Source organism: Panulirus ornatus, chromosome 47 (genome assembly GCF_036320965.1).
Source record: "Panulirus ornatus isolate Po-2019 chromosome 47, ASM3632096v1, whole genome shotgun sequence".
Lineage (NCBI taxonomy): Eukaryota > Metazoa > Arthropoda > Malacostraca > Decapoda > Palinuridae > Panulirus > Panulirus ornatus.
The window spans coordinates 2,484,704-2,510,419 of NC_092270.1; the positions used below are offsets into that span (position 1 = coordinate 2,484,704).

Below are 25,716 nucleotides of genomic sequence, written 5' to 3' on the forward strand. Positions count from 1 at the left end.
GTTGGAGGAGTTCAGTGATCGAGGTGGTCGACCATGACTAGTGTCGGCATCTTGTTTTTGAGCGAGTTACATTGACGTGAGGAATATGGTGAGGCACATTATCACGGTCGCCGGGGTCGGGAAGCCAATCACCCTGGCGTAAAACCCGTCTCGCCCGCTATCAGTCGGCCGACCGGTGGTTAGGGCGGGAACCGCTCTTTTCCTGGTCTCTCTCTCTCTGTTTTGGTACGATGCATTTCGTAGGCTGCCACCGACCAGGGAGGTGTATTACAGGGTCTTGGGAGAGTTAGTGACGGCTGTCAAGTTGCACTCCTTTGGCCCAGGTAGCTTTCGTTTTTGCCTTTACCCGCAAATGGGCCGCTGGGATTCAGTCCACAGATATATACACAGTCTCCCAAATAACGCCTGAAAACACGTAACTCGTTCTTCCTAACCACAGATTTATCTGCCATGAGCGCTGCACGCCATCCCTGCCTTTTGGCAGTATCTAGTCGTAAGTACTCTCTCTCTCTCTCTCTCTCTCTCTCTCTCTCTCTCTCTCTCTCTCTCTCTCTCTCTCTCTCTCTCTCTCTCTCTCTCTCTCTCTCTCACGTGCTTAAGAATGCTGCTGAACTTGGCGACACCGAATCGGTTGGCTTACCTAGTCTTTTGAGTTAAATGTTCTCATGTACAGTAATTGCCATGGTACCACGTTTCCCATACTCTTTTTTTTTCTGGATGTATATTCGAAGACCCTTTTTTTGACAATGTGCTTCGCAGAAATTCTGCTTATTATGTTATTTGCCGGAAGATTTGAGAAAGACTCCCATTAATCCAATATTGATAAGTAGTGCTCGCGCAGCCAGTATCTTGCGGATATCCTTCGACCGCAGCATCCTGGGAGGTTTTACATCAATATTCCTAGCATGAGCAACATTAAATGTCTTATACCACGGGTTTTCAACCTTCTGTTTTGGCCATTTATGTGGCCCCTCCAGACGTATAGAGTGTGGCCTCCTCTGGGCCCTTTTGCTTCGTGCGTCCCCCAAACTTATGCTGTATGCCCCAATGGGGCCATAGTGTCCACTTTAAGAACCGTAGTCTTGTACAATTTGCCCATTACCTCGAGAAGTCTTCGGGGGGGTCTTCACCCCCCACAACCTGGACTGGGCTCAGGCGTTGGAAAGGTAGTATACCTTTTCACCACAATATGAGGATAGCCTATGAAAGTCAGAATAAGTTTGATACTTTATATAAGTGGTTTGTGAACTAATTTCTTAGTCACAAGTGTTGGTGTCATGATCGTGCTGTTCAGAAATTGAGAGAGCTGTATCACTTTAGAGGCGCAGTCAGGTCAGCGGGATCATCATCACTTAGTATACAGAACCACAACCTCTCCGTTCCATCCCGACCGTTACGCAGCACCACACTCGGTGCTTCATACCTGGCGGTGTTCGTGCATAAGTTGAGGTTTTCGTGAATCGATGAAACAAAGAAAAAAAGGTTACTGATGAAACGCACTTGTTAAAATACACACACACACACACACACACGCACGCATACACATACACACACACGCGCCTTACAAGAGTTAAGCTCCCTCTCGGAGAGTGTATAATTGTAACGTTTTTCAAAGGAGAATTTTCATATTTGATGCTGGGGAGACTTACGTCATGGGAGTTAAGTGGCGAGATGAAACGCCAAAAAGGAAAAATATCCACTCATTACTTAAGTATCAAGATTCATGCGTGCGTGTGTGGGTGTGTTGTTTTGGCCCCCCGTGCTGCTTTTTCTCCGGGTAATTATACGATAATGGCACCACTGGCGTTGTTGGTGACCTCACCCTCGACGTATTGACTCAGAGTGACTTCCTCCTGTGGTAAAGACTGACTTTCCTGTCCCCCTACCGAACCCCTGTCTCGCCTTCCTCATTTCCTCCGCCATCCCTCCCCCTCTCTTTGCGAAGTTTTAAACATGGTCAGGGTCCCTGAGTCTCCGATATTTCCTGTTGCTCATCGCTTCTTACAACAGCCGCGATTGCCAGAGCCAGACCACCATGTAAATACAATGGGTGTTCTTAGAAGGAAATGACTGTGAGCATGAGGTCATATGTCAACATGGGCATGTTTATTGATAGGCTGTCCGTTGGCAGTGGAAAGTGCCAGTAGATTATTGGTTGGACGTTGGTGCGTTGGTTACCAGTTACTCCCGCTTGATTCGTTGCTTTTATGTTGGTTATGTTTTGCTAGTTGACTGGTTTTTTGATGCGTTATCTGCTAGTATTGCTAACTAATTGGTTTTTGGTGTTTACTAGTTGGCTGGTTTACTTCATTAGCTGTGTTTTCCAGTTCACAGGTTGTCTTCTTTTGACTGCTAGTTTTGCCAGATAGCGGGTAGTCGACGTGTTCGCTCTGAGTGTTGCGAGTTGATGGGTAGTCGTCATGTCGGCTCGGCCTTTTTGGCAGTTGAATGGTTATTGGTTAGGTGCCTGACATGGTAAACAGATGACTAGATGGTAAGATGTAAATGTGTGGGTTGAGTTGTCTGCGCGTAGTTTAAGAGCGACCAATTGACCGGGAGTCTTTCGTGTTGGCCAGGCGTTGACATCGGTTGTAATATAGAAATATAACTGTATAACTTTATGATTGATCATTGTCTGTCCTTTTAAAGATATTTCATGCATTTCACGTTGATGCTCTTAAAGCCTTAACTAATGTGAACTACTGAGGACACTGAGACTGTACTCTGTAACACAGACTAGAGAAATACATAGGAAGCTACACACACACACACACACACACACACACACACACACACACACACACACACACACACACACACAAACAATAGACATGATCCTAATCTGCAGCCAGGTACTTTCCTGTTGGTATAACACGCATAGAAAACGAAACTGTTATCGGAGGAATCGAAAGCTGTAGCAGATAGAAGGAAACTGTATAATAATGCCCTTAGCCACTAGAAACCACATGCAAAGAAAACAAAATGGGGCCAAAAGCTGTATAATTGCCACCAGTCATTTAGAAACCTAATACAGTCGTCATTAGAGATATACTATTAAGGGCTTATGACATCGTCAACGATCCATGAAAGGGAGAGGGGTGTCAAGACATGACCGTGCGTGTGTGGTCGAAGCGTGGTATACGATATGGGTACATGGGTTGCTTGTGGCTGGTCCAGAAAACTCGTTCAGGAGAGCTTGGTGTTGGCGGCGGCGACGTCAGGGCGGGGAATTCCACACCAGGAGAGGTGTGCCACAGCACGGTGTGTCCATCGTCTTCTAGTTATCCACACACGAATGCTGGTAACAGTACTCGCCATGTTTCATGGGCCACCACCACCACCATTTTCTTGATTTCCAGTTTCGTCTTGAACGCTTTTTTCTTTTACGAGTGAATGATTAGACAAAGGGCATCTATCTAAGGCTTATCAAAACCTTGAGGGATGGGTATTTGTTAAGGTGGGGGTATGAAGAGAGTATTTGAGCCTGTGGCAGTTCGTATGTTTATGACTTAGTCCAGGGTGGTGAGGGTATGTTTTTTGTTGCTGTGGGAGGTGAAGGTGAGGTGCGATTTTATAAAATTTTCTGTATCGAATGAGCAAAATTGACCCCCTTATCATTTCGATTCATTGATGTGATGAATCCAGACTTTAGTATGATACTGGGAAATGTTATGAACGTGGGAGATAAATTCTTTGGAAGTACGTAGCGGCATCACATTAGAGTAGTGGTAACCTAAGCCGGAGTGTTGCCCCAACCGGCTCCACCTGACCACACCAGCTTCTGCTGACCTTCCTCTCTCTCTCTCTCTCTCTCTCTCTCTCTCTCTCTCTCTCTATATATATATATATATATATATATATATATATATATATATATATATATATATATATATATATATATGCACACACACACACACACACACAATATTTCCATACTGGACTGCACTGAGTATATACATATTGTAAGTGTTTATTTAGAATCTAGTCTACTGCCAGTGTTCTTACTGAGGAAGAATCGCTTGATTAGAAAAGGTTCTAATTCTCTAAGTACACCCAGTCAAAAGATTTCTGTGACGGTGCAGCCGAAGGGCAGATTGCAGGGGTGGTGGTGGGTTGGTGGAGGCAAGTATATGGCGTCCAGAGGGTATGATCCTACGACAAAGAAATTGTGAACCTTCGTGGTCGTAAGGACCGAAGGAATGAAAAGGGAAGGCTGTCTTAATGGTAACGGTGATTTTACAAAGAAAGGCCAGAGTAGCTTTAAACACAAGTTGTTTACATAGAGTATGATTACATTTAGACTCAATATACTGACAGAAGTACAGAGTTCATCATATACGGTATATGATTTAAAGGGTAAAGAGTGACGTTTACGGTTTCGTAAGTTAGAATACGTAAGGGATATAGATTTTCCTAACTTTTGATACACTTCGAGAATTTTTATATTTGCTGGTAAGCTGATGACGGGAGGGTATTTGAAGGTTCGTATGCTCTACTTCGTAGCCTTGATAACCACCAACAGGGTCCCTAAGCTGTATATATTAATTCTCATCACATCTAGTTACGCTCGGCTTTATCCAGGCTAACTTTTTTACATAACTGCCTGCGTCGTACATTTACTTGAAACTAGCGTCATGTAAATACTCAACATTGGGTACACAATGATTTAGCAGTCGTTAGCGGCAAGATTGAATTTGAATTGAACCCAGGTGCATGCGCTGTGTACCAGCCGGAGGGTTTAATTTACAGATGTGGTGACGAGACAGCCTTCTAAGGGGCTTTCATAGTCCTGGTCGCTGTACAGTGTTGACTGGTAAATTTTACCGGAAGGTCATGATGAAGGCTCGTCCATATATTGGCGTCATGGAAGGGATGATTTTGTGACATATTGACTGGGTGGTGTTCGTATTACCGTGTCTTAGACTTCATTCAACGGGGAAGTGATACCCTTGTTGATGTCCTGAGCGGCGGGTGTCACGTGACCTTGGGTCTGCATCTCGGGTTTGTCCGCTCTGAACCGTTTCTCTCAGGCAGCGGCGGCGCGAGGAATGCCGGTTCTGTCTCGCCCGCTCGACCACAATCTTATTCTCTCCATCACCACCCTCACCCTACCCCGCCACATCCCACGACCCTACCCCTCCCTCCCGTCTTGGTTCTCAACCCTTCCTCCCTCCATCTCCCCTGCTTTCAGAAGCTGTCGGGGAAGAAGCGTGTTATAACCAGTGTGTGGGTGCCAGTAAACGATTAGTCTGATAATTTTCCGTGTAATCCTGTGGACTTTTCTAGGTTTCTTGAAGTGAAGTACACATTAAGGTTTTATCGGGGGAGGGGGAGGGAATAATAGAACTAGGTATGCAGAGACTGTCATACTAAAGATAAAATTGACACAAGATGTCAGTCAGAGCTCTTCATGAGATATATAATATTACCACTAGGAAGATGATTCGTGTATACCATCATCAGAGTATGATTGATTGAAGTTTTATGTTGCTGGAGTTGTAGTTTAAGATTATTTATGGTTGTGCATGATGGGTTGAAGGAAAGTGAACGTTGATATGCGGTTGGGGGAAATATAAGGCGGGGACGCTGGCATTGTGGTTAAGCGACGATGCCCGATTATTCGCAGGAGCGCCATGCCTTAGGGTAGTGCAAATATTATTATTCATACGTGGAAGCGATGATACATGGATGTCGTGTATGTTTCCATTTATAAATAGGAATGACATTGTTGATAAAGACAGGAATGGATTTATTACACACGTATTGCGTGTGCTTGACCCAAGAATTTATGTGGTATATTTGGGCTCATTGATTTTAGTGTTCCTGATAAGATTGTGGGATTTGGTTGTGGATATGGGACTCTGGTTTCGTTGCATTTTACGTGATAGTTATCTAGTTAGAGAGTGGACATTAACAATTGAGACCGAATTTCCGTTCCTAGCAAACATGAGTATTAAGAAAAAAATCTGATTGATAAAATGCAAGGCAAAACGGTTTTGACACTCGTCCTATTCTAACTTGTATTTCATACTTACGTTAGCAATGCGAAATAAGGCCATGAGCCTGTATTTCATACTATACATTGTAACCGTCGAGATACAGTCTGCCACGTCCCTCGGAGATTTATTTTGAAAAGAAAAAAAAAGTGTAGTTGATTACAACCTGGTTCTCCCCTAGAGTGGAGAGTCGTGTACCCTGTGGTGCTACTACTACCCAGGGAAGCGACGCTTATTAGGGAAACAAAAAGTTGAGGCCGCGGTGGTTGGTTACATCACGTGGCGGTGATGGCTAACGAAGAGTCGAGCTTAAGTTGAATTTTATAGCCTACGTTTACGTTGCTCGCAAACTTTACGTCGTTGACGCTGTTATCATTGTTAATTTTACACGATATGCAAACGAAAGAGACAGCCCTCAAAAGTGGGCATCACTCACTGTACTTGTAATTTTTTTTTATTCTATTTTCAATTTCTATTCGGCAGGATTAATGTGGTGGTGAATGAGGCGAGCAGGATGGAAAAATGGTGGATATAGAAGGGTTGGTAGTTTGAGAAGAGGGAGGACGCAGGGGGATGGCTGGCGCGGCATTACTCAGTTAATTAACCCCCGCAGCTGCATGTGTGGTTTTGTAAGGCAAGGCACACCAGCTGATACACACCCAGTTCTTGTCCCGCTGGTGTTGGACACGGCATGCAACTGATACGTGCTCGCGCGTTCACTTTATATATATATATATATATATATATATATATATATATATATATATATATATATATATATATATATATATATGTCCCTAGGGATAGGGGAGAAAGAATACTTCCCACGTACTCCCTGCGTGTCGTAGAAGGCGACTAAAAGGGAAGGGAGCGGGGGGCTGGAAATCCTCCCCTCTTTTTTTTTTTTTTTTTCCCAAAGAAGGAACAGAGAAGGGGGCCAGATGAGGATATTCCCTAAAAGGCCCAGTCCTCTGTTCTTAACGCTACCTCGCTAACGCGGGAAATGGTGAATAGTATGAAAGAAAAGAAAAAAAAAAAAAAATATATATATATATATATATATATATATATATATATATATATATATATATACATATATATATCAGCATCATGTAGTGATTCAGCTGTTACGTGTTTGAATTAAAAAACGATCGTGTGTTGCTGCTGGTCTTGACATCGTCACGTCCTTTTATAAATCGTCCATTTACATGTAAATATCAAGACAGGGTCATGACCTCTCTCTCTCTCTCTCTCTCTCTCTCTCTCTCTCTCTCTCTCTCTCTCTCTCTCTCTCTCTCTCTCTCTCTCTCTATCTGTCTCCCCATGAGCTGAAAGGATCTAGGACACGAAGCCAGAATGCGCAGGTGTACAGGACATAGCTTTGTACACTTGTTCCATTTTGTAGTGAGATGTTTGTCGTGAGGAACTGGTCAGCTTGTTACTCGATGTGTGTGTGTGTGTGTGTGTGTGTGTGTGTGTGTGTGTTGATGTGGTGGAGGAAATGACATGATTCTAGTCACTGCCCTAACACCTTGAGCACACGGTGCGCTCCTTGAGCACGACCCTTCGACTTTTTGGTCGTGCTTAGGCGTCGTTCCGTCTTGTTGAAGGACTTAATCAATCGAGCCGTGGCTGCTTCTGTGCTTCTATCATCCATTTTATTCCAGTTATAACCTAACACTTTTTTTTCTTTTTCTGTGGCCTACTGATTTCATTGCTTGATTTTTCGCAGGTCTCTATATGTCATTTCGACCCTCACTAAGGTCTAGTTTTCCGGTGGATGATTTTTTTTCTCTCAAAATCTTGTCACTTAGCCCCTGTGCCAACGGTCTCCCCCCCCCCCTCTGCCACCACCATCTAATTCCCCTTCTCCCTCCACCGCCACTTTTACCGTGAGGATTTGGTTCACCTCACGCCCGCCCTGTCCGGGCTCCGACCGTCTAGACCAGTCGGCCAACGGGTGTTGCAACAGTATCACAGCAGCTGGATTGCGTTGTATGCACGCGCCTTCCCCAATCTCCCCTCCCCCCTACATCGTTACTGGATATTGACTGGGGTAGGAGAAGGAGGCATGTGGGTGAATAATTGAGTGAACCCATGTGTTGGGGATGGTGGAGTAGGAGAGGGAGTTGTGGTCAGTTGTCAGGCGGGATCCGCGTGGAGATGTGAATATCCTGCGGTCCATGTACAGGATACACTCTTCCTGTAGTTCCATTTGTATTTACACTCCCCATTGTTATGTTAGTAATTGTAAACGTACGTTTTATGAAGTTGTCCTGACGATTCCCTACGAAAAGTGCCAGCTGCAGGCATGCATAAATGTCTTTGTTGTTGTTCAGAAAAAAATCATCGGAGCTAAATAGAAAACGATTTACATAATTTACTCTTATATAACGAGCTTTTAATTTACTTTGTTTTTGCTGGACTGCTTGTTTGGACAGCAGCACATCAATGAGACTTTGCACCTGCAGGTAACGTTCATAGATCACTCACCGGGAACAGTCTGAGGAGTCATGTACACAGCTCCGTTACTCGACCTCGACTGTGCTAGGGATTTTGAGCTGCCGCACGTGAAGCACTTGAGGTCGGGACGTTCACACGTGGTCCTCCAGTTGTCTCTCCTGAGGCACTTGAGGCCGGGACGTTCACACTTGGTCCTCCAAGTCCCTCGCGTGAGCCACTTGAGGTGGGGACGTTCACACTTTGTTCTCACATTGGCTGTTGCTGCTGCTGCTGTTCATGGTGGCCCTATGCTGACGAGGCGAAACGTAAGTTGATTGATGACGCCTCTTGATAAGTGATTGATGAATCTTCGTGTTCTACTTAGAGGGTGATTGACGTGAATCCGGGTCTGAACCTGCTCCTCCGTTACTGCTTCCAGCCAGTATCTCTCCCCACCATGACAACAGTCGCTCGTATCCTTAAGGCTCCCGGTAATGTTCTTTGTTGTTTATTTCACTGACGCTCTGATGTGGGATGAATAATGCGGTCAAACTAGTATTAAGACTTATGGTTACTCGTTGACATGTAAGTAACGCGAAGGTTTTCTCCTCCCCAGTAATCTGGATTTGATAATTGTGTTTTGATCCCACAATTTCGGGTAACTATTTGAATCTGCAGGCTAGTGGGTAGGCCTGCTACCATAGGGCGTTCGGAGGCATGGTATTCAGGTTGGATATTAGGCCTACTTCCACAGGGCTTTAGGGGAGGCCCTCGCCTGGCCTGGTGAGCAAGGTGGTTAGTAGGTCTACGACCAGAGGGCTGCGGGAGGCATCATCGTAAAGATCTGTTTACATAGCCATGTTTGTCTTGGCCTCACAGGGACCTTAACCTCCCTTGGTCGTCTTTTTTTTCCCCCCGCATTATTACGCACACTGTACCTACTCGAGCTTGGTGCTCTCATTCCTACGTTCCCTTCGTTTAATCCTCCTCTCAAAACCACAGCCGTATTTCCGCCCTCTGTTCTCGTCCCCCTCTTAGCCCCATCTCCCCGCTCCCCCCCTTGCTCGTGAGCTCCGCCCCTGGTTGGGGGGAAGCCGGTGCAGCTGAGTGCTCTCCTGGGGATCAAGTGATTGGCTATTAGAACTTGTGTCAACAGTGTCGACCCGCTCTGTTACTTCCACACCCTTCGCCCTGCTTCACTGCACACACTCTCTCTCTCTCTCTCTCTCTCTCTCTCTCTCTCTCTCTCTCTCTCTCTCTCTCTCTCTCTCTCTCCTTCGCGTCTTAGTATCAGTGGTGTACAAATAGGCTAGCTGGTCGGTTCGTTCAGCAGGTGGGCCCATACGCCTCGGTTTGGGAAGCACATGGTCGGGCCACGCTTGGGGACCTTGGCCGTGGCGACGGAAATCGATAAGGGAGGGGAAAATATATGTTGCCCTCGCTCCTCCGCCTTCCATAGACCAGACCCGTAGATCTCCAACTTTACGACCTTATTCTGTCTTTTTTTTTTGTGTGTGTGTGTGTATGGGAGGTCTCTGGTGCCTGGCAACACACGCCTCACTGTGTTACTAACTTGTGGGGCCTCTCGGCATTTATGTTGCCCGTCGTAAAACAGTTTAAAAAAAGTCTTGATGGCACTAGAGATATAAGTTTGGTTGGGCGCTGAGGATGTGTCTCCAGGAGGCGGTCGATATAACTGGCGTGCGGGAACCCGTGGTTCTCAGAACTTAGGCAGTGACTAGACCAATTCCTGCCTGCAGCTGTTTTTTCTCCTCTCGCATTAGAGTCTTTGTATTGCTCCAACCCGTTGAATATGGCGTTATGACCCCTTGGGTATGATGACTTCGGCCTGTAGTATGACTGTTAGAGGGTCTGGTTAAAGTTTGTCAGGCCATTGTAACATCACACACCTTCATGCTGAAGGATGTAACTGAAATGCTGAAAGGTTGTACCAAAAGTCGTGCTCAAGGATCCTGCGGACGCTTTCAAGAGGATAATCTTGCAGCCAGCTACCCCACCCTGCTGCTTGTCTTGCTAACAAAGTTTAACGGCAATTAGTAACTCTAGAAGACGACCGTGCACTTGGCCGTCCATTATAAACATGTTCGCCATCACACGTCATATCCGGTGGTGTGAATCGCTACTATCCTGGAATACTGAAGCACGTGACCAGATGACAGATTTTCAGCGATTTAATAAAGATGGATTACTTCTCTGCCACTCCACTCAGGATTCTAAGTTTAGAAAACAGAAGAATTAATGTTTACAACCACGGGCTTTGTTCCCCTTTGACCTTGCATGCAGATAGTGGTGGACCGTTTTGCAAGGAGGACATGAGAACTGTTTTTTTCAGACCTTGATCCGCTTTGTAAGTGGCATTGAGATAACCAACATCGTAAATATTAGTCACTGATCAAAGGAGCTACAGTGTGCACCCCAGTTTGTGGGGTTAGAGACAAGTCGTGAGAGTGAATAGGGTTAGAGGTTGAAGAAACAAGATCGTGGATGGCGAGAAGAAAGTATGGACTAGGATAGATGGACACCACTGACGATAAAAGAGGGACGCGAAACATCATCAGAGAGATGGAAGAAATATCCAAGGAATGTGTAAATACAACGAGGAAATTCGTAGTTTTTTTTTTTATTCAAACAAAAAGTGAGAGCTGGATATCTAAGGGAAGGCGGCGAGCAGTTTCTGCTCCCAAGTTTTTCGCAATTTCCTTTTGCGGCTTCTCTCTTGCTCCTTACAGCCGCCGTTACACCAGTCACATTACTGTTTTTCATATTCGTTTCTAATGATATGGAAGTTAGTGGTTTTACCGTCATGTGTTCTCCAGTTGTATTCTTGTAGGTTGTATCTTCATTTCGTATAAATGAGTGTTTTGTGCAAAAATACTACGCTAATGTAATTGAACCAACTTTGTAAGGTCGAAAATTATAACTATCTGCCTTCTGAGTTTTCACCAAAAACAACTTTGTGACCTCTGTCATGTTTTTTTGAGTTGCTGCTTACAGGATGAGCATATTAGCTTCTTTGAGCGGCAAATCTAGCCACCTGAGATAGATAGGGTTCACCATTGATGTTTGGCCCCCGTCCGTTCCACGGCGTCATAATTCCCCCCTAACAATCATGTTTATATTATTTTTTCCGAATTATTTATCTTTTTATTCTGTCTCTCATTGTCTCCTTGAACGATCATTTCTGTCTCCTTCTTGTGGTAGTGCCGTCCTGTAGGACATTCTGTGGTATGGCGTTGAACCTGGCTGAAATTTAATTCTGTGTCGGTTTTTATTTTCCCGTAACCCTACGGTGTCCCGTTACACGCTTAATAACATCTCAACCCGACTGCCATCACCTGGCCCAGTTTCCGCTTTCTAATCATCAAGTGGTAGGATATGCTCACCTGCCCCGATCTCTTCCGCAGAGGGTAAGGTTACTCATGCACGCGAAGCAGCACTGCGGGTTTCCCTGTGAAGCCTCTCTAAACGGGAAGCCGATGATTAAGGATGGAGGAGGGTGTTCTATAGGTTTTATAAAATTCCTGGAGCCCTGTACAGGGGTCTTTGCAGCATTGAGACCGCCACAGTCAGAAACTGAAGCGAAAATATCGTAGAACTTAATATTCCAGGCTGTAGCAGCACGTAAAAGCCAGATTTCCATTGCTTTGAATGTTTAAAGTAGAAAAGACTCTGGTCATTTCATAACGTTGTGACTGTAGCATGAGAATAATCTGTAATTTGAGGTGTGTTGAAGTAGGGATGCATAGTCCATTGTTTGCGTTTGACGTTTGGATGACGCCCTTGATAGCCCGCTTCGCAACCAACACACACATTGAGTAGTTCCTTGGTGAGCGGCCTCGCAGGTTTTCAGAATTACATAGTCAGTGGCCGGCGTCATCTGTGGCTGCCAAAGGCAGTTCCCCACAAATCTGAGAAAAAAAGGGCGTGGATTTCCGAGAACTGTGACGAGCTAGATTGTTTTTGTTCATTTAAAATACAGGTAAGTTGAACGATGATGGAGGCTGAATTGATCCCTATTCCATGATTGCGTAGTCGTAAGATGTATGGGTATGTCAGCAGACCTGTATAGTTGGGTAGCAATACTTAATAGGAGGAGTAGAAGAACCAGTGGTCGTCGAAGTGTATCTGTACCTCCGCTACGCACATCACTCAATTGTTCCATCACAGTTGCTGCGTTTGTTAGATCTGCGTATTGCATTGCGCCAGCCAGAGTCAGGAACGGTGGCCGTGTTTACTGAGCTGCCACGATGGTCGTGAGCCGCTCGCGTGATCGCCCCTCAGCTCTTTCCTGCAGACGCCACGGGTCTCCCTCACCACCCTGTCGGTTGAACACCAACTCTGCGCGAGACATCTGTTGAGACTTTGGGAATATAATTAGGAAGTTGATTCGGCCTCTTTACAAAGGATATTTTACTGGACACATACTGGAGCGCATGATACAAAGCAACACCCACCTCCTCGTCATTATCACACGAGTCGTTTCGAAGACTATGTTGGTGTGGCATGGAAAGTTCGGATGGTTAATTGGCCTTTACACCCGGACCAAACCTGCTGGTGGACCGGTCTGGCATCTCGTCACCAAGGCACCTTTTAGTACCTAGCCGTAGAACATAGCGAAGCCAAGTGAGGTGTTCCACATATTGCTATATCTTGCTTCTTTATGAACATTTGTATGCCGCTGGAGGAACTAGATACTTTAACGAGACCAAGAGAGACGATCTACCATACCACGCTATTACTTGATCATTTGTAAATACTCGCTGCAGGATTATGTAAGCACTCGGTGTATCGCTGATGTGCATATGCAAGTGGACAGACACACAACAGGGTGTGGTCTTTGAAGTAGTAACACTGGCAGAACCTGTTCATAGGAAGATACTGAGTGCTACTTCCTAAGTATTCTACTCTTATTCCTTTATAGTATGGAATTATGCAATGAGTTATTCCTGTGTGCGTTAATTTGGTGTTATTGAATGTCTGCTGCCTGTGTGTTTGCTTTATTCATCCTTTGCGGTTCCGTTCACCATTCTTAAGAACATAAGTGAGGACACAACAAGAGGCCTGTTGGCCCGTGCTAGGCAGGTCATGAGTCTGTCCATTCTACACCCAACCGCCTGAACCCATTAACGCATCCAACCTTCGTTTAAAGCTACCTAAAGACCTAATTTTTTGTTCGTGCTTTCATTCATTAAGCGAACTTCCAGGAACTCGCACTGGGGGAAATGCAGGTTGCAGGTAATCTGTTGGAAACTCGCTGATTGTTCATTTTCAGTAAGCTCAGATTTTCACGTTCTCCCCCACTTTCGAAATTCGTGTTGCAGACTGGCAAGCCTATCATGACCAAATACTTGTGATTACTGCCTTTATTGATATTAGTCTCCTTCCTGCTTGGTGATAACAATATTGGTTTAACCCTGTAATTATTAGATAATGAACTTCTTTGCTCTTGTAAAAGAATTAACTTGTTTTAATAATACAGCACATCCTCGTTTTCGTCCAATTTTTGTTTGAATCTGTTTTGTTGGCATATAGTTATTTTTGGCGCAAGAGCGTTTTTTTTTTTTTTCCATCCGCAATCATCTGTTGCCCCTCCTCAATAACAACAGGAAGAACAGCTCAGCTACCCATGGCGTTTACACGTAGGTTAAGTTTTACATCAGAGTGCATATCAGCCACTGTGATGAACGGACAAGTATCTTATATAGATATGCATTTATATGTGCGTCTACATTTTACGCTTCCGGGGCGTGCTAAGTTCGAAACTGTGAGTATTCGTTCTCTTTCCATAATCGTCCCATCTACGTAGAGTTAAAATTATTGTTTTTGTCGTTTCTTTCATCCCACATTACTCATCTCCACATTACTTCGACCGTTCCCTCCCTGGTGAGGAGGTTCTGGGAGTGTAAGTGTTGGTGCACGTGCTGTAGGTTGGAGGGGTGCAGGACATGGGAGGGAGTAGGCAGGCTATGTATATGCTGCGAGGGATCAGAGAGAGGGGGAGGAGGTAAATGTGCAGAAGGGGTAAGGTCAACGAGGAAGGCAGCGGTACACGTGTCGTGGTTCTCTGGAAGGAGGCGAGCAGTACACATGACGTGTGGGATGTGCGCGTGCTCGCATCTGACTGTGGAAAAACCTGCGACCTGATGGTCTTTGCATGTGGAGAAGGCTGACTGGACATATTTGCAGGGTACTGACTTCACATATCGCACTTAGGTCGAGATCCGCATGTGCGCTAAAATTGAAGATAAACTGAAATGCTTAGGTTTATCCAAATTGAAGATAAACTGAAATGCTTAGGTTTATCCCTGGTATGTAAATGGCTTAGGCCTAGTTTTTGAATTATAGTCTAGGTTAGGTGACGCGTTGCAGACACAGCCCGCGGTTACTGCTTACAGTTGCGGTGGTACCTTCTGGCTGAGCTATTCTGGGAACAAGGCGGAAACTCGAGACTCACCTCCACACAAGAGGCTACGATTTTCTCGACCAGGTAAATATCATTGTTCGCGAGGTCTTATGAACTTTTGCTCCTTTCATGTTTTGTACCTTGCTTGGGATGTGGCCGCTGAAGTGGTGTTAGGGGTTAGACGGTTGTGCCTGGGTAAGGACGACGGAATACTTGATGGTCTCAGACGGGTTTGTATGTTGGTGGATAGTTAAAGGATACATCAGTCCTACTATACTGTATGTGCATAAGATATATGCAGGTAGAGACGAGTAAACCAAGTCGTGTTCCATGTAACACGGTTAGAGAGGGGCCTTCCTTCTCTGGGTCGGGCCAGTATTAACGGCTGGTTAGCTGACGCGGCCACCTTGGTTCTTGGATCCAAGGTCAGGGCCAGGCCATCTTCCCTAGGGCTGGAGCTGAGGCAGCCACCTCATATCTATAATCTTACAGTTCATTTCCGTGCGTCCATGAGTATTCAGATAGGAGTTTCGAACGCCGTCCGGTTAAATATTTTAGATCGCGAGAGACGAAATTTTTCCGTTTCTCTGTGGCTGAATTGTGATGCACAAGTAGATTCATTTGAATATCGCAGAAAGACAGCTCAAATTTAAATAATCATACAGACTTATATATGTACTCTGAATATGCACATTTGGTTTGATCTAACGTGCAGATACTGGAGGTAACCATTGGGTGTAAACATGGTTAAGTTATACAAGCGGTTTTGGTAAGTTGAGCAGCGGATGGGCAGGAGGCAGCTTGGAGTAGGGCGGCGAGACCACCACGGGTGCACAACCTCTCACTCACAGGAAATACGTATAGATAAGCTGCCAGCTGCTCACACACGCAGCCACTTCTGCCCAAGGGCTTAAGCGTCCCTCTGGTATATTTTCTTTTCCTCGTGGATCAGTTCAAGCGGATGCCAAATTTTGATTTGAAAACCAGTGGAATTCTAATAAAGAAAAAGTGCTTGGTTTCTATTGGAAGTGAACGATTCCCTACCAAAGAAGGCCAGGGACATGCTCCCTGGAATTTTGTTGAGGTTTCACACCGTATTAAGGCATTTCCACAATTCTTAAGATTGAGGTAAACTATTTTGTGATAGACTCCAGTGCCAGCGTAAAATACAGTAGATGCTTTGAAGGCTAATGAAACAGCAAAACTAGCGGTGATCAAAATTTCCGGGAGTTTAGCCTGGAGACCTGGAAATGAACATTACTTTTGCGAGATTCACAGATGTTCTGTAGGATTTGACATGCTTGACCTGCGTTGCTGCATTATGACTTATTTTGATACCAATTCATTAGTTGTATAAGCCACTGTGCCTTATTCATTTTGTAGCATCACTAGATCATTTGCAGGAACAAAACGCATCATAATTATTAATCGCTTATCCACAGATGTTACAAGGCATTCGGTACTTCAAGAAATATCGTCTTTCTCCAGAATTGCAATGTTATGGGTATTGTTGATTCACTTTATTAACGGATGATGATAAGGCATCGATATGCTGGAGAGAGAGAGAGAGAGAGAGAGAGAGAGAGAGAGAGAGAGAGAGAGAGAGAGAGAGAGAGAGAGAGATTGTGTTGTAGTTTTCATGAGGCTGAAAAGAAAAGGATATGGTTTGGCTTAGATTGTTGTATCATTAATAGATATGGAAAGAATGTACAGAGTCTGGTAAAACAAGTTGCTGTGGATGGATACACTTGAACTGAATAATGACCTCAGGTAAGTAAAACATCGTCAGCTACAAAGAAAAAAGAAAATTCAATTTAGGAATTAGTTAAATGAAAACTTTGTTCTGTTTTGGGCTCCTTTTATACCTAGATTTGTCAAGAAGAAAAGTTTGCTCTTTTCTCTAATTTGCTTATGCAGAACACCTGGACTTGGGTTAGCCATCAGCAGATGAACTAAGGCAGCAGAGTTGGTAGGCTACTGCAGGCAATTTGGGTAGCAGGGAGGGGTTCTCTGGTAGCTGGTGATGAATTATCCATGTCAGCGAGGGCCGGCCTCCCGTCTATTAAACTTGGAGGCCAGGGGTCCTCAGCACTACTGTCCCCTTCCACACTGCCAACCTTTGAACGAGACACTGGGGATGTTGATTACCATATGGTATCATGAACAAGAACAGATGGTGTACCTATATTGGCATGCTGAAAGCAGGTAGGAGCAGCATTGCTGACAGCTATCCCTTTCCCTGTGAGCTGCCATGACTGATAGTCAGTGGCCAACCCTTACTCACCCGCGACACCTGCATCTCTGCAATGCACAATTTGCTGAACTTAACGGTTTAGAACTGTACGTCCAGAAGATTGAGTCTTGATGCAGCAGTTTTCAAAGTCTTGAAGTTTTTACTCCTGTTCTCTGCATTTCATTAAAGGTTACTAAGAGGGGCAAGAAGAGGAGCTGGAACCTCCTTTTATTGTATTTCAATTTCTAACAGATAGAAGTGAAGAAAGAACTGAAGAAGAAGCCTTTACTGGAATGTAAAACAGATCGAACTATAGGAGCTTAGCCAAGGAGTGCTTATCTCCTCAAAGGCTCAGGTTGGGGTATGGATGCAAGCAAAATGAGAAGAAAGCAGAGATGGAAGTATATTTGAGGAAAGGAACCTAAATATTTGTTCTGGCACTGAGTGAAAACAACAGTGTTCACAGTACAAAAGTTCTGGTAGCGTTGAGAAATGAAAAGAGTTTTAGCACCAGGACTCTTGCAGAGAAATTGGTCCCATGGAAATTGTAGGTAAATTTGTAGATTTTGTAAAAGGTTACACTATGCGGCTGTATCACCGGGAGGACAGTCTTGTCAAAGAACATCTTTCCAAAGGAGTCCACATTTCCCTGATGCTTCTGATAACAGAATTACCTCAGATTATTGTTTTGGTATTCAGATTTTACTTGCTTTGAACTTATTAATTGGGTTGCCTTTTGGTGATGGAGCTTGGTCTGTAACCAGTTCTTCTGTGGCAAAATGTTGATTCTCCAAAGTGTTGGTTGCAGCTTTCCTTGTAGAAATATGGTTGGAAGAGGGCTAGTGTCTGATACAGATATAAGAGTCTTTCCTCAGTCAAAGTTAACAGTGCCAGCTAGATTAAATTGAAAGTTATCTTTGATTGAAAATTATCTTGAAAAGCAGAAAGTTTAGAGGACTGATGAATGACAGGTTAAACTGGAGATGTATCTCAGAGTTCCTAGGGAGGGGGAAAGAAAAACCCTTGGACATTTTATACTTTCTGCACATTAACAAAATTTGCAGTGTGTAAAACCATAGACATTGTCCAATTTGTCTTTCTGTAACTACGTTTACTTATACTCATGTTTTGAGCCATCATGTTATATATTGAAATTTTTCTATATTTCTCAAGGAGGTATTCTTTGGTCATAAATGTCTGGAAGAAAGGGATGATTAAGAGGGATGAAATAAATCAGCATAAGTAAAATTGAGGAATAATTGAAATTGCAAATCTGGCTGCTGAACATATGTTTTGTAATGATTTCAGGTGTAGACGTAACAGCTAACCAAGAGGAGATCTCTGACCATGAGAAGTTCCAGCTAGAATATGATGGGGCCACTAAGCGATGGTATGTACGCACCATGCAGGACAAATACTGGACACTAGAAGCTGGTGGTGGCATCCAGGCTAATGCTACAAAACCGTGAGTATTGCAAGGGAGAAAGGCTGATCTTAAACATTTAAAGAGTAATATAATTTTATAGCTGTTTTTTATCTTGTATTTCCTTTTCTCAACTGTAAAGAACTGTGGTCACCATACAGGGCAAGAGTAATGAGCATTGTGATGATTATGTGAATTGATGTGATCATTCTGCATCCAGTCATTCTTTAAGATAAAATTTCAGTATATTAAGAACAATATATGAAGGAGGTTTGAATTTTGCCTTTTCACTGTGGCTTGGGTATTATGTTAATAATTCTTGAATTGACTGCCTTTGCCTCAAGGCAAAATTTAGTCATTAATGCTGATCGTTGCACCCCATACATTTTTACCATAAGCTACAGCTTAGGTTTTTTCTATAATCTGGTTAGTACATGTAGATATTTGCAAAATATGTACCCTCTTGTTATGTAATCATTTCTGAAGCAGTGACACAAAGGTGATAGATATTAATGAAAACCCATATCAATCATATTTATTTGTTCCAAAAAGACAAACAAAAATATGACACATCTCATGTTATGTATTTATTTGTGAAGATGTGACACAGAGATGATCGATATTATTGATGAAAACCCATAGTAATCTTATTTATGTGTAACAAAAAGACAAAGACTTTCCACAAGAAAGAACAGAACAAGAAGCCAGATGGGGATTTTTTCCTCCAAGTCTCTCTCATGTATTCTTGTTACCTACCCTCCTGCATGTTCAGGCCCCGTTCGCTCAAAATCTTTTTCACTCCATCCTTCCACCTCCAATTTGGTTTCCCAATTCTCCTCGTTCCCTCCATCTCTCACATATATCATCTATGTCAATCTTTCCTCAGTCTTTCTCTCCATGTGACCAAACCATTTCAATACACCCTCTTCTGCTCTCTCAACCACACTCCTTTTATTTCCACACATTACTTACTCGATCGAACCACCTCACACCACATATTGTCCTCAAACATCTCATTTCCAACACATCCACCCTCCTCCGCACAACCCTATCTATAGCCCATGCCTCGCAACCATATAACATTGTTGGAACCACTATTCCTTCAAACATACCCATTTTTGCTTTCCAAGATAATGTTCTTGCCTTCCACACATTTTTCAACGCTCCCAGAACTTTTGCCCCCTCCCCCACCCTGTGACTCGCTTCTGCTTCCATGGTTCCATCCACTGCCAAATCCATTCCTAGATATCTAAAACACTTCACTTCCTCCTAATTTTCTCCATTCAAACTTTCATCCCAGTTAACTTGTCCCTCAGCCCTAGGCAGCCACATAATGTTCAGTGATAATTATGTCTGTCTTGTTGCAAGTAAGAGTAGTGAACGAGCACAGTACCTTGTTGGATAAAGCTGCATTTCTGCAGATGGAGGAGTGTTGGCAATAAGTGAAGAGTGTTACGAATGAACCCCAAAGTAATGTAGGTAAAAATTAAAATGAAGTACAAGAGGAGGGTGATTACTAGTGCTTAATCACGTAGAAACAAGATGACTAAGGAAGACGGGAATGTTTTGAGAGGAGTTGAGTGAGAATGTCAGCAGTGTTGCTGCAAGGGACTGAATATTAGTAATGGGTGATCTTAATGCGTGAAAGGTAACCTTGAAGTTAAGGGTATAATTAGGGGTCATGGGGTACCAAGTAATGTGATGAAAATGGAGAAGAGGTTTGTTTCTGTATCTCTGCAAAATTGATACTATGACATGATAATAATGCCTGTTGTTTACTAATTTGGTGTTTATCCAGATACCATGTTCTCTATTAGACCACTGAAAATGACATAGTGGTCAGCAGGGAAAATTTCAATTCCTTCACTGCATATAAAACAAAGGAATAGTTAAAGTGAATACTGGAAGGAGTAAGGGCTGACATTGACATGAAAGTAATTTGTGATGACACTTCAAAATTCTTTACTTTCTCAGTGGGAGTAAATCGTTGTTTTAAGATCTCCACAAGGAGCTGTAGTTAGTCTTGATTATTTTTTCTAAAAAATTCACTGTCGCATGTATATATTGCCTCATGCTTCAAAACAATTAATACTGTCAAAGGATTGTCTGAATATGAAAATATGATTTTGCTGAAATTGGTGTTTCATGGCATCAATTTTTTCATTTTTGATTGCTGTTATCATTTTGCTGAAATTACTGTTTCATGGCAATATTTTTTTTTTTCATTCTTGATTGCTGTTTCCTGTGTGTGCGAGTGAGCACCAGGAACAGATGAATCAAATTTGCATTCACGCACATCCATTCTCTAGCTGTCATGCTGTGCACCAAAACTGCCACTCCCAGTTCACAACCAGGCCTCCAGACCTTTCCATGATTTCCCTTGGCTGCTATACATGCCCTGGTTCAGTCCATAGACAGCATGTCAACCCATGTACACCATATTGTTCCAGTGCACCCTATCCTGTGCTTGACTCTCACCCTCCTGTATGTTCAGACTCCTGTCTCTCAAACTCTTGAACTCCATGCTTCCATCTCCAGTTTGTTCTCCCCTTTCTTGTTCCCCAACTTCTGACACATATATCCTCTTTGTCAGTCTCTCCCCACTCATTCTTTCCATACATCCACACCATTTTATCACACCCTCTTCAGCTCTGTGAACCACACTCTTTTAATTACTGCATCTCTTTTACCCTTTTATTACTTACTTAGTCAAACTACATAACAGTACCTATTGTCCACAAACATTTCATTTCCAATACATCCTCATTTATAGCCCATTCCTTGCTTCCATATAACATTCTTGGAACCACTATAACTTCAAACATACCCATTTTTGTCCTCCCAGATAGTGGCCTCCCATGCCACACATTCTTTAGGGCTCACAGAACCATTGGCTCCTTACCCACCCTATGTTTCACTTCAGCTTCCATGGTTCCCTTTGCCGCCATGTCCATTCCCAGATATCTAAAACTCTTACTTCCTTGAATATTTCTCCATTCAAACCTCAACTAGCCTGTCCTTCCACCTTGCTAAACCTATTAACTTTGCTTTATTCACATTTACTCATCTTTCTCATTTCACTTAAATCTCCAATTTTAGGGACAAAGTTTTGCAGTTTCTTTCTCAAATTTGCCACCAGTGCTGTGTCATCAGCAAACAAAAACAGAATCACTTCCCAGGCCCGCTTGTCTCCTACAGACTGCACACTCTCCACTCTCCAAGACCCCAGCATTTTCTTCCTTTGCTACCCTTTCCATAAACAAATTAAACAAAATGAAGTTATCACACATCCCTGCTGCAGACCAGTTCTCACTTGGAACCATTCTTTAGTGTGGAAAATTCCTGAGAGGTCATCTGTTAGAAAATTAATGGCTGTGTCATCAGCAGAAATTAGGCACATGACATGTATAACAAAATAGATCTGTATAAAAAATAGATCTGAGTCTCCTCTATACTTTTTCTAGATCAGATTGGTGCAGTCACTTCCTAAGGCAAAATTTTCGTTGAGATGGAACTCTGTAGGTTAGAGATTCTCATTCTACTGCTCGTGAGCACTGTTTTTGGTCATGTTGGAGAGCATAATAAAATCACGTGAGCATTATCTTGCTTACAGGCATCAATTTAAGAAACCCCTGATCTAGAAAAATGATGCAGGAAATGGTTTTACTAATGTAAACTGTGCACCTTATATCCAGTGAGATCTTATTCATGTTTTTGTGCTTTCATTTATGTTTAGAAAAAGTTTGCATTAGACAGGTTAATGTTTTTGATTTTATGAATGATAGAAATGTTGTGTCAGGTGTCATGCCTTTGTTCCCAACTTATTGCAATTGAAACTTTTTGCCTTTTAGATGTCCATAATTTTCTGTATTTTCACCAGGACATCCAATGCACTCTTCAACTTCCAGTGGCAACCAGATGGATCGGTGGCTTTCCAAGCTAATAATGGCAAATATATCGCCACAAAAAAATCTGGTCATTTGTTTGCCAATGCTGACTCTTCAGATGATGAGAGTGCTCGTTTCTACTTTTATCTTATCAATCGGTATGTTTTTTTTTTTTTTTTTTTTTTTTTTTTTTTTTTTTTTTTTTGGTCCCTGCTTAAGCTAACTAGATGAACAGCAGTTTGGAATTTTTACTAAAGAGTAGCATCCTTGTCTTCATCCAACCCCATTTGACTGTATATATGCCATACAGGAACACACACTATTAATTAGAAAACTGCATAATTAAAGAATTTTGTTACCTTCATTCTCGATACTGCCATAGATAATTTTAAAACCTTACCCTTTTAACTGTATTGTATTTCTATTGATGATTGTTTGTGAAAAGACCTAGTACCTGACACTTTCAGAAGACTTATTCTCTTAGTGGAACTTTTGGTTTTCTCTCAGGCCAGTGTTGGTGCTGAAGTGTGAACAGGGCTTTGTTGGCTACAAAACCTCCAGTAGTCTTAAGATGGAATGTAACAAAGCAAACTACGAAACCATCCGAGTGGAAAGGGGAGAACAGGGTCAGGTCTTCTTCAGAGGTATGTTTTTTACTTGCAACAAACAGCCTTGTTATACATTTACCTGGGCTTGTCCATAGAATATGTAATCTGCTGGGGATATGGAGTTAGTTCCTTTCTGACAGGATGGGGAGAGGAATGGATGGGGGATATGGTTTGAAAATATTAGGTGTCACTTCAATTGAAAGCCCCCCACTTTAAAGCATGTGTGTTTGCTTTAGATTATTGGGGTTATATTTAACAAGAGGGGATGGGGTCAAAAGTTCCTTAAAGTAATAACACTATTCATGGGCAAGCTCTCTTATGTATTATCAGTATTGCTATATCATAGGATTAGTTTCTAACTTGTTGCATGCCTTACCATTTTGAAAATGAATAATTGTATGATTATATTCCCTGATGTTTATTTGCTTTGGAAAACCTCGTCATAAAATATTGTGCTTTACATTGTAGGTCAGCATGGTGGTTACTGGCATGCCTGTGGAGATGGGATCATGGCTGATTCTGAGGTACCTGAAGGCTTTTTCATTGAACTCCGTGAGGCAACACGAATGTGCTTGAAGAATTCTTCGGGTCAGTATATTCTTACAGAAAAGAATGGAGGCTTCAAGCTTGGTGACACTGATCCTTCACATGCTACACTGTGGGAATTCTAAAGTGTCAGTAATATATCACAAAAAGTAGGGGGGTTGGGGTGTCAAACCTTTGGACCCCATCCTTGTTTCACTGTGCTTCTGTGGTGTTAAATGTGAAAGTATTCATAGCAACAGTTTGAATCAATATTAAGGTTGTAGATTAAAGATGAATTATGATGAATTCGAATAAGTACGAGGAGGATTAGATATTTCCCATCCAGCTGTATTATTATAAATATTGTAGCATCCCAAATAGTGATTTGCTGATTAGTAACTCATATTACAAATTCATTGTGATGTTTGAATGTTGCTATACAATGATCTGCCCATAATGTAAGTTATTGGTATAAGGAAAAGCCTTCATTTTTTGTGAAAACTTTTATATCACTAGATGATCTAGGTTTTTATCACTAGTGCCAGATATAAGTATTCAGTAAAGACAGTCAGATATAAGATAATGTTTAGCCATAAGGTCATTGTCTGAGTATTTAATGGACTGCATTGTAATGAAACTAAGAAATACTGGTACTCAAAGTAAGAGTATTGAAGTAAATTTTGTATAAAAAGTAATAGCCCTTATGTACTGCTTTTTCATTGTGACATAATTAGAGGTGTAAGTTAAGAAACTGTAATTATTGGATGACTGCGCACAACCAAAGTTTTTTCTTTTATACCAGTCTTTGTACAATTAACTGCTGGTAAAGTGTTGCTCTATGTAGATAAAATTCATATTGCTTCCATGTCTCTAGGCTAAGTCAGATAACTTGTACTTAATTATACTTTTTTACTGTTTCTACTTGTGATTGTCATTCCACTGATTTCTTGAAACATATTATCCAGATAAATTAGCTGTTTACATGAATATTAGCACAGATTTTATGATGATTTTATAAAGAAAATTTATGTGATAGTTCCATTTCAGCATTATGCACAAGTTAGCCCAGTCAGCAACTTTAAAAGTAGCTTGCTTAGTCGTTGGCTGCTGGTGGCCCTTGTGTCTCATTATAGGTGGTAGGTACAGGTGGATCATGGATTAGTTACCTGCGTATACATAAATTAGAGCTTTCATATCGGTAAGCTCTTGATCAAATGTTGCACAGAAGTAAATTTAGCACCAACCACTTTTGTGTAGGCATTTTGAATATTGAAAATGGAATAAATATGGCCTGTACAACAAATTAGGAAAACATGAATCACCTGCTGCTTCAGTTGATAGAACTATAAACATTGCTGAAGGATCAAAGGTCACTGACCATAGATGCACGGGCACTGTTTCAAGGAAAATCTTGAAGTAGCTTAGATATAACAAAGTATCTTTGCATATTTTAACCTCTTTAATGAAATGGAAGAACTGCGTTATGATAATCAACATTTTGCATCTCGTGGATCACACCCCAAAAGGCCCAATGGTTATACCAGCAGCCTCATTGCTCTTGGTGTTAAACCCGCTGCTTCAGGCGGCGGTGACCAGCCAATGCATTTATGGAAGGACAGCCTGAGGCCTATCCTTCATGTGGGAAGCCCCAGCTGTGCCCACCTATGCCACACCTGCCTATGCCCTTCTGCATTTTGCTTTGATGAATGTTAGATTTATATATAAATTCAGTCATGTTTATGTAAGAGCTAGTAGTATAGTTCTGTGAATTTACCTAGTTTTCAGTAATAAGCTGTTCCACAATAGCTTGCGTATTTACTGTATATTATGACTGTGGTTAGGATATGAATGAAGCTGTATCATTTGTTTACAATAACTGCTCATATATGAAACATATTGTTAATGACAAATATCTAGTAGGCAGTAGCAATCTTGTAATAAACACCAACGAAAGGTAACGCAGGGCATTGTAATTATTTTACGTGCATATGTTTGCACAGCTGGTTGCTAATGCCTCAGTTCCTTTAATGTTCTTGTCTCTCAAAATGTGTGTATTAGTTTGTATTTGTTTGTCCTTTGTATGATGAGCTTTATAATTTAGGGTACACTTTTTATTTATTGTGTTATTGTATAACATATACTTATAAACTGCTTCTTAATAAAATTAAGCAAATAAGA

At 42.4% G+C, this 25,716-nt stretch overlaps 1 protein-coding gene across 3 annotated transcripts in view; it reads left to right on the forward strand.

Moving 5' to 3' along the window:
- The window catches only part of sn (fascin domain-containing protein singed), a 154,167-nt gene extending 128,451 nt beyond the window's left edge, over positions 1–25,716 (forward strand). For all 3 annotated transcript variants that reach the window (XM_071689468.1, XM_071689467.1, XM_071689469.1), the window contains exons 7-10: positions 18,404–18,560; positions 22,399–22,563; positions 22,913–23,049; positions 23,482–25,716. In XM_071689468.1, coding sequence (XP_071545569.1) covers positions 18,404–18,560; positions 22,399–22,563; positions 22,913–23,049; positions 23,482–23,684 — 662 coding nt within the window. In that variant the 3' untranslated portion in view covers positions 23,685–25,716. The remainder of the gene's footprint in view (positions 1–18,403; positions 18,561–22,398; positions 22,564–22,912; positions 23,050–23,481) is intronic.